Genomic DNA, 11,997 nt, shown 5'->3' with positions numbered 1-11,997 from the left:
AAAAAAAAGTCTTGCAGGTTAAATTCTAACACTTTTAAGTAATTAAACATGATGACTTTCCCACTTCTGCAGGGAAGTATCCACTTCCTCTAGCTTGCTTTACATAATGTACTGCCAAACAAAAACAAGGTAAATACTAGTGGTGCAAGCTACAACTCCTGTTATAGTTTCTACTGCACAAAAAACTTTGGTATACTTTACTAAAAGACTCTTCTGCCATAAGAAAAAAAAAAAAAAAAAAAAAAAAAAAAAAAAAAGATAGGTTTTTTATTCACTAATTTCTTTTTTGTTTCTTAATCACAAATGTGTGCACACATCCAGTATAGATTCATATATATTTTTGCAGAATAAAAATTATGCATTGATTTTGCATGCTCACGCTGATACAGCTAACAGCAAGTTACTAAAAGCAAAGGTACACTCTAAGATTGGACTCTGACAACAAATATTTAACAGCATGGTTTCAGAACCAGTCTTGTGGCCCCTTAATATGACAAAGAAATACTTACAAAGTGCATCAATCATAGCTGACTATAACATTTGCTAAAGCCTGAAAGTAGCTTATGGTATAACTTGTCATTCCCATATCAGTAAGGTATTTCTAATTCATTCGTGAGAATCCCTTTGATGTTCTTTATTTTAATTAGCAGTAACAGACTTCTTTCCATGGCAACTTTTTCTTTCTGCTTGCGTGCAAAACAGTAATAATGTCTGGTTAGCCCATCTGTCCTCCAATTACAGCAAGACTGGGTACGAGAGACAGAAGACTTAGAAGAATTTAACCAGTGATCCAAGTTACTGCCTCTGTAAGTTTGGTTTAGGGATGTCACAACTATTTGCTCTTCAAAAATAATCATCTGCAATCATCAAAATGAGTCATGTTTCAATGAGGTGTTTACACTGCCTTGCATGAGACAGCAATCAGGATGGAAGGCCAGGGAGTGGATGTGATACTATTTTAGTTTTAATACAACAGGGAAGCTAAGCAAGACATCACGTATTCTGCTTGCTGTGAGACAAACATGAGAAAGCTGTTAGACTGGACAAATAAGTGCAGTATTATATTTGAGCAGTATGCTGTGGTACTTCCCAAGTGATTCAAGTTTCAAGGAGACACGCTTTTACACCAGAAGGCATGAGCATGGTCCCCAGCTGCCTCCCAGCACAGGGCATGCCTGACAAATGCACACTGGAGGCACAGCCCTGCTGCTGTTTCTGATGGAACTTAGGGCTCATTTTGCCAAAGCTGTCCGGAAAGCCTTATGTGGAAGTAATCACACAGGGCGCGTCAAATTCTACTGATGAAAGAGAGCAAGAAATGGTACACAGTGTCCTACCAGCCAAAGGGGCAAAACTAGCACAAGCTTTGCTTCCATTTCCTCAAAACAGAAGTGCTGAACCTATGCAGACAGCATCAAGACAGAAAGCACTAGCTAAGCTTAAAGTGTATTCTCAATAGCTATTTAACTGTTATGCAATTTAGATATAGTTTCATAGTTCTTCTGCCACACACTCTGAATCTTACTGCATGAGCCTGGCAGCTGTAGAACACTTGACAGGCATGCACTTGCTGGAATTTTGATTAAGAACATGCAGTAGAAAGAAGTAAACAAGTAAACATTCAGAGAGAAAAATATCACCAATAAAAAAATCTCAGCTTAGCACCTTTCAGTCATTTAACTTCATCTGGTCTATTTCTAGACAATAGTTCCATTTTCCAGTATCACTTTTTCTTAAGAATTCAAAAATAAAATGGATGGGGAAGAAAAGTGCAAAGACGAAATACTTTTAGGCAACTCATCCTTTCTTACAGAGCAGAAGCAGCGCCTCCTGACACCAATTCCTTTTATCTCCTGAGCAAAGTTGAAAATGTTCATGTTTCTGAGGGCTGAATGAAGGGCTAAATAGTCCACTGATACAGAATCTGAAATGCAATACACAGCAACAGATCTGAAGCTATTTGCACCCCAGGATAGGAACTCTGAGTTACAACAAAAATGCCTATGGCAGTACCAGCTTTTTGGCACTGAGCTGAAAAGAAAAAAGGAACAACGCAGACCGTTAGAGAAACACAGAGCAAAAATTAAAAAACAAACAAAAAGAACACAAAGTAATTCCATCACACATCCTACATAGAGCCAATTCCACATGCACTTCTGCTTTGTTACCTTCTACCCAAACAGATCAACAAGTACAGAAATAGCAACATAGGACAGACATAGCCCAGTTTCTGTATGAGGAACACCTCAACAGACACAGGAAAAAGGTGGATGAAAGCATAAGTGGACAGATTTCCACATGGCCATGAGTGACGTGGGAAAGTTAAATATAAAACAATGCCTTCTTGTTCAAAGATGAGGAGACAGAAAAAGCATGAAGGGCAGCTTCAATGCAAAAAAAAATATGCACAATTAAGCTTAAAGTTCACACAGCTTGGAAAACTAAGGGAAGACAATTCATGAAAAAGTTCAAAGAGGCCACTTCTCATTCTGCAGTTCCTAGACCACAAAAATCACTGAAAGACAGAACGGTGAGCAAGTGTATGGTGATACCTGTGCAGCTCTTCTCATACAGTGCTGTCTAAGCACCTGCTACTATGGCACTGCTGGGTGTGATACAACGACCACCTGTCTGCCCTCTTCTCAAACAACTGCAGATAGAAGGTTTTCTTAACAGACTGACGTAATTGTGCAGCAACCTTCAATGAAGCATTTGAGGTCCAGCTTCCTTTAAGCAAGAACCATGGCAGTGAGTTATTTTCGCATGTTTTCCACATTCCTCTTCAATGCAAGTTTAGAGAAAGCACAGATAAGGGTATTACACAAACATACAGGAACACAAATTCCAGAACCATGCTCCAATACTGTCCACGCTGAATATGCTCATAATGACTCCTATCTGTTGACAGACTCTCAGGGAGTAACTACAACAGGTCTTGCAACTTCAACTGGTACCCAGAAAGCAGCAGAGCTGTGTATTCAGTTTCACAAAGAATACGTTATAATCCATGTACAAATACCACATTAACTCTAGTGCAGTTCAATATTTGTTTGTGTAGCCAAAAAGACACTAAAAGGTGCAGAAAGGCTCCACTGCAAAGCCAATGCTTACTAAAACAATAACATCGTCTGTTAGGCGATCACTAAGGCTGTAAATGAAATAAAATTTGTGGTAGCTAATCTAAAGGATTAAATATATGTGTGTATATATATATATATATATATATATATATATCTTCAATCACATTTTAAAGTTAATATTTGGTTTTGTGCGTTCAATTTTTCATGTCAGAATCTCATGACCACACCATTATACAAAGCTTAAGGCTCCCTGACAGCACTTGAAGATTATCTTTCATGCAGTTTTAAACCCATGTTGGGTATTGACTCTTCAGAGACACATCTCAGAACTCCACAGAAGATCCAGTTACACTGAAATCCAGCTTGAAAAACATCTTATTTATAATAATTATTTATAAGACACCTTAGAGGTGTTCAAGGCCAGATTGCATGTGGCTCCAGGCAGGCTGGTCTAGTATTAAATGGGGAGGCTGGCGACCCTGCATGTGGCAGGGGGGTTGGAGATTCATGATCCTTAAGGTCTCTTCCAACTCCAGCCATTCTGTGAAGACTGGCACACCACACCTATCATTACAGTCATATTATTTCAAAATTATTTAAAACCTTGCTATCCTCTCTGTCTGAAATTGCCTAGAAAATACACTGCCTGCTCTTCACCTTGAAGGTTAACTACTTTAAAACCAAAAAGCCAAAGCCCACCTCTTCCTGGCACATCCGCCAGTCAGTGAAGAAATAACTGACCAACTCATAGGTTCACCACAGCACACCATTTTCTAAAACAAAACCAAAATCCACTAATATTTACTTAGAATTCATGAATCCCTCAAAATAACTTCCACTGACATTAATAGTGCACGCAGAATAGTCAATCACACCACGAAACTCAACCACAGAGCAATCACCTGTCACTGAAGCCTGTCTCAAAGAACAAGTTAGTCACGTAGACGTTATTTTAAAATGACCCTAATTACAAGACAATTTTAATTTTGGGGAACAGCAATAGACAGGTAACGTTAGCTGTAAGTTCTGGCAGCTGAAGACATGTTTTTTACTGAAAAATTATACAGACTCAGGCAGAACAGCCCTCATTGCACACTGATTTATAAGAACTGAAGGTCTCCAGTACAGCTGGGAAAGACCAAGTCTATCGCTCCCGATGGGCCAACCCCACACTAGCTCCTCTCTTCAAACGGTCTGCTTCTTAAAACAAAATCCTGCTTTCTTCCATTCTAGATTCATTGTTTGGTTTGGTTAAACTTTAAAAGATTGTTCTTCATAGAGTGTTAAATACAATTGTCATTTGGGGTATGTTACACAAATAGGAAAATTAATAAGTTGTTTTTCAACTAAGACTTCTGACAGAATACATCGAATGTATTTTAAACACTGTTTTTATGTAAAAAACAGAGCTTAGCTTTGCTAAAAACTGTTTTGCATTTGAGCAGGGATAAAAACCCAAACAACAGATCTGATTCATTTTCCTTCAATCAGTAATAGAACAGCTAAGTCACATGGAGTTAAGCGTACTATCTGCACCCAGGAGACAACTCTGGTAATTATGCTTTTCCTTAATTCCCTTGCTGCCAGATAGAGATGACTGCACTATCTCAAAACAAATGCAAGATACTCTGCCCGTCAGCAAACTAGATCTAATATCCCTAAATTGATCTGGAACTATGCACTTTAGATTGAAGTAGATGCAGTGTGGTATTAGATCCTAATCTCCTTTACCCCCCAGAAGAAATACTTAGGACTTTAGGAAGACTGCAATTACACAGCTATTATGTTCTTTTGGTAAGTTACAATTTTCTGAATTTAAAAGTAGCTGTAACAAAGAAAAAGTCAAAATAAGGGTTTGAACTTCTGGCTACCTACATGATAATGTGAATTGGTAATAGCAAAAGATGAAAATGGGGTGGACTGCATCTATTTGACAGCTCAAAGCCTTCCTGAGCACACCTTTGGCTCCTATGAAACAGGAAGAAAAAAAAAGCTTAACACATGACTAACAATGAAAGAAACACAAGTGACATGTTCATATTTGTCCAACTGTGTTAATAAACCTCTGTGAATTGCTCACTGTTGAAAAGGAACCTATGCCCACATTTATAAGCACCTGTGACAATGCTGGCTGACTTCAGCTGACAGGCTGCTAGCCATGGCTGTACCTAGCAAGCAAGACCTTCCAGCTTCTCTTTTTGCTGTTGTTGATGCCAATGCACTGTGGAATGAAAAAAATCCATCTAATTTTTAGTTTCCTAACACTGCCTGTCACTTATTTGCTGGAAACAGTAAACAAGCTTCTCCAACATGCCTATCAGTACATGGGGAAGGAAACCCTATGCCATGAGCTGGGCTAAAGCCGAAATCAAATTCCTATGAATACTTTATGTGATAATAATGCTTTATTAACAGTAACTTATCCCTTGAAATTCAGTTGCACTAATAGATATCTGGATGCTGTGGCAGTGATTAATTACACAAGGAATATTAGCTAACACTCTGCTATTTAAAACTCTCAGTGTATACAAGCCAAACCAGAAACCTACTAACATCTGTCTTACTAAAACAACACATGAAAGATGTTTGGTATTTCTGCTTCACTGCTGACCAGTTTTACACGTCTGGATACAGAGTGTGAACTTCAACTCAGACAAAGTTCAAGCAAACAAAGCCAATATTTCTGTCTTCTCTGACCAATGCTTACTTTACATTTCCTAGGATTTACCTGAAATGTCTCACAATAAAATCTCATTTTACAATGCAAAAATATTGCAAGCACACATATATTTTTCTATATGTACACACCCACACACACATATACATAACATATACTGATATCTATATAGATGCTAGACAAGGTCAGATACAGAAAACCGCAATTGGTAGAAGTTGTACATATGAATCTGCATCTTTACACAGACTTCCAGGATATGTTCCATTCGCTATTTAGGGTCAGCTTTCGTCACCCTGAAGAATGATTTGTGTCTCCAATCCACCATAAATCACTTTAAGGACTGATGGCTGTCACACAGATGTGGAGAGTCCATTAGCAATGGCTGAAGCAATTACTGCCCGCAGATGTTGACTGATCCTCTCTCTTCCCCAAACCTGACTGAGGGACCAACTACATGCAGCACTTAATGCAACCAAAGAGATAAACACATTCACATGAAACTGATTTTAAAAGACCTGTGTAAACATAGGGACAAAAATCTGAAGCAGCTGAAGCAGAGGCACAGATTTCACTGTGCCGAACATGCATCAGGAACTCTGTTTTCCCTGCAAAAGCGATAAAAGGAGCTGAGAGGGAGGTCACATACAGCTGTTTGTTCAGTGGATTCAAGTCTGTGCTGTAGCCAGTGGGCGTCCAAAACCTGTAGGCTAGCTAAATGGTAGCAGTGATTTCATTAAATGCCCCTATCATCCTGTAAAATACTACGAGATTTCTAATACAACTTCCACTCAAACTGTGGAGTACAACCTGTAAAGACAATTGTATCTTCACACCCACATAGTAAAATAGCATCACTTCAAATTTCTAATGAAATGGCATTTTGTTCGTTGTTTGAAAATATAACAGTATCCCCAAATGCTTCTCTCTTCCATGAAATTAATACAAGTGGGAAAAGATGAATGGAGATCACTCTTTATACATACATTTCCCGAGTAAACCGGTTTTAAGTTTTCACCAAAAAAGGAGTAACACCTGCTAACATACCATGTAGCGCTCAGTGACAATTCTCCTGTCCTGTGAAAAATGTGAAACAGGAAACATTCTGAAATAGTGACATCAGGAAGAATTTAAGCTTTCTCAGAGTTTTGTCACAAAAACATGAGGAAGAGATCATAAAGCAACTGATTCCTGAACAACACTTTTTACATCAATGTCTCCACTACTTACCTACTCAATGTCTTTACTGTTGTACAACAATTTGTGATTCTAAAACTTCTTGCAAGTCTTCCAACAGGAAACGGTATCCCTTTTTTTACGATTCAAATACGAAGTACAACATTAATACAACACCGCTGTGCACACAGCAGAATATTTCCTAAAACGTCTTCACAGATCCCTCAGAATTTTTCCACTTGTACTAGGTGTAGGATTTCCAGGGACAAGTAGGCCACTGCAAAACATCTTCCCAGACTATATATATAGCTCCATAACTGAGGGTCACGCTGCACAGAAAATGTTTACTTGATAAATAGAGGTCTGCATGATTACAAAAGAAATAGAAAGAAAATGCTGCCTCTGCATGAAGAAGGGATTTTTATACCATAGTAAAAATTAATCCTGCTTGGCTATTATAAGCAATCGGAAACAAGCAAGCTAATATTACACTGCACATGCCCAACAGATCATACTTGGTTCCTGACGAACCACTCAATCTGCTCTCCCAAGCCTGTCTGTGAGGCATGACAGGTGTCACCATGCCGCAACCAAAGCCGGGCTGAGGGTACCATAAAGGTGCATACTGGAAAACACTGCAAACTTTGGGTCACCTGTGGTACCAAGCAACAGAACCACGAGCAACTCCAATCCTCCAAACTGTCAGATTTTTCCAAATTTGGGTTTAAAAAAAACTCAACAAAACAAACACAATCAAAACCTAGTTTCTGTACTTTCCAAGTGCTTTTGTCAAGTACTCCGAAGTTCCCCGCAAGCAAAAAGCTAAGCACTGAGAGCTGTTGTCTCAGCTTTTGGATTTCACTCTGGTGTGTGAAGTAATTAAGACTCAACTAATCCACTTGGATAGGAAACAGAAGCAGAACTCCAGACAAACAGGTGGATTCTCTATGCTGATGAGATCGATTCCTAGGTGAACACTTTCCACCTCAGTGTGCTTACTCTCACTTGAGAATGTTTTCTTTAGGCAGACAGTGTTTACAGGCTAACCTGAAGAACAATGTGTATTTTTAGGAACCACTAGACAGGTTTTGGCCGTGCCTATCACTGCCTTAAAGGAGTCTGACACAACTTTTTAATGATTAGCTAATTCAGTTGACGCATTTGGTTAGCACAGAAAAGAACTTAAGCTGAACCATTTCAAACACAGTAAATGCTTGTCATAAATACACTGGCATGGACCATGACATTACACTGTCACAGTAAGATTCAGTTTCAACAAATTTTAGGAGTTTGTGGCTTTTCATTATGAAGAGACTGCCTAGCCCTTGAGATGATGGGATGAGATGACTGAACTTTCCTTCACTGACTCCTTAGAAGTCGGAAAAAAAGTTGTGATGAATTGCTAGTTAAAAAATCCTGCTTTTGCACTTGGACAAACACGTGATCTCTTTAGAGAAGTGTTAGCTTGCAGTTCTGAAGCATACTGCTGTAAATTTTGCATTTTCCAAAACAAGAGAGAACTATTGTGGGAAATAAAACCAGCAGCTGTGCCGACCATAAGCAAGGCAGGTGATAAACAGTCTTACCTTCTATGACCGCCCCATTACAACAAAGGCCTTGCTAATAGCAACAAGGCAAGCGAATTCTCAAATAAATAAGCTATTAAAATCAAGGCCGTATCATTTCCACCAACTTCTCCATGTCTCAAGGATGCATGTATCCTCCTCCAACACTTATAGCAGGGTAACTTATGACCATATTACAATACCAAGGGTTTCCCTAGATCTCTCCACCCTATGCAACATCATCGTATATCCTTCAGAAAGATTCGACATGCTTTTATTTTCCCTCCAACAAATTAGTACAGATAAAGCACCAAAGTCCATGCAACAGCACTTCTAATACTGTTTGCTTACTTCGATGAAATGGAAATTAGTTGCGTAGAACTCCAGTAGATGTGAGAAGCAGTATTAATTAAAACAACAAAAAAACAATACAGGACTGGAATAATGCCAACAGCTGAGTTATTGCTCTCTATGGAGGTGGATGTACCGCACTGTGGAAGCAAGAGGCTTTACCTGCATAATGAAATGTAAGTATATAACCAAGGATGAGTTTTGTTTACTTGTTTTTGGTGGGTTTTCTTTGTTTTTGACCCTGGCTTTTTTGCACACTCACTTCTAATTCAAATTTTACCAAGAGATTACAGATTATTTAGTGATCTTTTACTTCTTTAGCAAACCAGCAGCTTTGATTTTGTCACAGTAATGTACTTTCCAAGCTCTATAATACAAGAAAGAGAAGACACTTCAGAGGTCAAGAGCACCCCAGTACCATGATTTGAGAATGATACTGAATGAAATTCAGAAGGAAAATTCTCAAGCCTAGTTTTAGAAGCAGAGAGGAATGTAAGGAGAAAGACTCAGAACTTCCTTCCACAAATGAAATTCTCAAATTGAAATAACCTAATGGATGAAGTGCTACTCCCACAGATCACAGACAACTTGTATATTACTGAATGAGTACGAAATCCGTGGACGCTTCCCTGCTGTGTAGATGTGATATGATTAACTGTTTGTTTTCTACAACCTGTCCATGAAAACACAGTACTGCTAAATTAAGTGACTAGAAAATTACTGTAAAATTTTCAGTAACTTACAATTCACAGTACCTATATAGTAAATCAAGGTATTATTTTTTCTTTTGACCAGTGACACTGAACTAAAGATAAAGCAACTTCGCTTAATAACCTGCCCTTTGCTGAAAAGTATGCTTACACTGATTCCCATATAATTTAGGCTTCCATCTAAAGCAATTCAGTTGATACAGAGATTTCTCACATTTCTTGAGGTTAATAGTGCCAACGTTTGTCCTTTTTAATCTGCATACACTCCAAACTAACAGAAATGTGACCTGTTGATAGCCAGACTCCTTTGCCAAGATCTTACTGTTTAAACACACTATGTTCCTTCAACCAAATACCAGGCAAACACAGGAGATCCTTCCTTTGGTTTTGGCTTACGCTAAGGCCAAAACAAACAATGACTCTTGATCAGTGCCTCCATAGGTAGTTATCTGCCCAAATGCTACAGACAGGTTGCCCGTGTGGGGATTCCAAATCCAGAAAGCAGTCCAACCTTGTTTCTTTAACAGATGTGTCATGGGAAGACACGTAGGAGCTGCAAGAACTTGTGTCTAGAACATCAACAGTTCTGATTTTACATGTGTCCTTCTGGAGTAAACCAGCTGTTTGCCAGGCCACCGAAGAGCTGTATGCTCACTAATAGAATGAATGGATGATTTTTTTGCTAATTCACGTTGAACTGGTCATTGCCATCAACCCGAGCAGCTCTGCCTGCAGCAGGGGGGTTGGAGTTTGATGATCCCTTCCAACCCAAGCCATTCTATGATTCTATGAAAAAGCTATAAATTCCAGCAGGGAAAAAATAACAACCCTCAACTCCACCACTCACGTTAAACCATTTCTGTCATGTTTTAAGCACTTCAGTACCACTCAGAAGAACCCAGCACAAGGGCGTTAATACCGAAGGCCAGCTAAAACACAAAGCAATCTGTTTTACTAAGCTTGTCCCAACTCTTTCGCTCAACGCCCCGGCTGAAAAAAGGAGCAGAGTAACAAAGCCTTCCCAGCTCACCGTCCATCTCTCCGCTCTCCTCATTCCCGCAGACCTCCACAGTTCGGAGATGGATCCCCGCCGCGAAGCGTCTCCCCGGAGCCACGGGCACCGAAGGCGCCGCTCACCTTCTCGCAGTCCATCACCGTCGCAGCCCATCGGGAACCAGGCGCACTCCCCCCGCCCCCCTCCCGCTCATCCCAAGGACGGCGCTGCAGGAGGATCGCCCCTCGGGGAGGGCTCACCCCGCCGCCCGCCGCCCCCCGCCCCCAGCCGGAGCAGGAAGCGGTCGCGGAGCCGCTCCGAGCCGCCCCCCCCCCCCCCCTTCGGCGGCGGCCTCTGCCCGGCCGTCCCGCGGCCCCCGCGGCCCCCGCCGCTCCGCCGCCCGCGGAGACGAACGGGGCGGCGCGGCCCGAGCGGCGCGAAGGGGGCGGCACCCTCCCCGCGGTTACCTTCGCGGTACTTCTTGCGCAGCCGTCGGTGGACGCTCTTCACCACCCCCGAGAGCTTCTCTTGCTCCAGCTTCCGCTCCTGCTCCGGGGGCGGTGGGGGTGGCGGCGGAGAAGCGGCAGCCCCGCCGGGCCGAGGCCGGGACCGGGGAGCGGCCTCCATGGCGGTACCGCTGCTCCGCCGCGCGCAGCCCGGCCGAGGGAGGTGTGAGCCGGACGCTACGGGACAACGCGCGTGCGCCGCCCTCCGCCGCGCGGCGTGCCGGGAAATTGAGTCCGCGGCGGCCAAGCGCCTCGCGGGGCCTCCAGTGCTGAGGTGCTGTTCCAAGCACAGCTATGAGCAGAACAGGTCGAACACCCCCGAGCTCATAGCAGGGACATCTCTCGTGCTGGCCTGTTCGGCTTCGCTAGCAGCAGCTAATTTGTTCTTTGAGGACGTTCATAAATGCTAAGAAGTTAATTGCGGTTACAATTAAATCGCATGGATTTGGGCAGGGTCAAGGTTTCATCCCAATGAGAATTTGGTGAGATGCACCACCTCGCCCTGTGGGCTGTGTGACAGTTTCATCAGCTCTGTCTGTCCTGCCAAAAGGATTATTTTGTGTCCGGTCAGGGTACGGCATCATTCTGCTCTTCCCATAAACTTCTAATTGAAGATGCAATTATCGAAATGAAATAACTGTTCAGACAAAAGCTTTTCTTTGTTATCGACTGCAAAGTCATCCCTTTCTTACCTCACTCTGAGCTGTGCAGGCAAAACCTGCACTCCCTGCAGGCGGAGGCTGTGTGTTGTAAGTGACGGCCTGGCTTTTCCAAGCGTTGCAGTCTAAGTGCTTAAAGAACTGCAGTCCACTTTGATTCTTGCATCACAAGCGTTATATGCCACTGTGTATTTTGCTGTCAAAATATTGCAGGCTTCTCCCTTCCCCACTCAAAACACAGGAACATCATGAAGGGAATTGAAGCTTGTCACTGATGATGGC

General features: G+C 41.7%; 1 protein-coding gene across 2 annotated transcripts in view; it reads right to left on the bottom strand.

The window, feature by feature from the left end:
* Positions 1 to 11,177, bottom strand: part of BMT2 (base methyltransferase of 25S rRNA 2 homolog) — a 30,540-nt gene extending 19,363 nt beyond the window's left edge. Inside the window, exon 1 of one of the 2 annotated variants that reach the window (XM_042816004.1) lies at positions 11,018 to 11,177. In XM_042816004.1, the coding sequence (XP_042671938.1) occupies positions 11,018 to 11,177 (160 nt within the window). Of the gene's footprint in view, positions 1 to 10,586; positions 10,721 to 11,017 lie in introns of those variants that run through there. The other variant, XM_042816005.1, reaches the window with a different exon arrangement.
* Between the last annotated feature and the right edge of the window lie 820 nt (positions 11,178 to 11,997).

This window comes from Centrocercus urophasianus, unplaced genomic scaffold (genome assembly GCF_019232065.1).
Source record: "Centrocercus urophasianus isolate 14NV4802_14NV808 unplaced genomic scaffold, USGS_Curo_1.0 seq_15, whole genome shotgun sequence".
NCBI classification, from domain to species: domain Eukaryota; kingdom Metazoa; phylum Chordata; class Aves; order Galliformes; family Phasianidae; genus Centrocercus; species Centrocercus urophasianus.
Note: the sequence above shows the minus strand (reverse complement) of the source record. Positions and strands in the feature narration are given on the sequence as shown.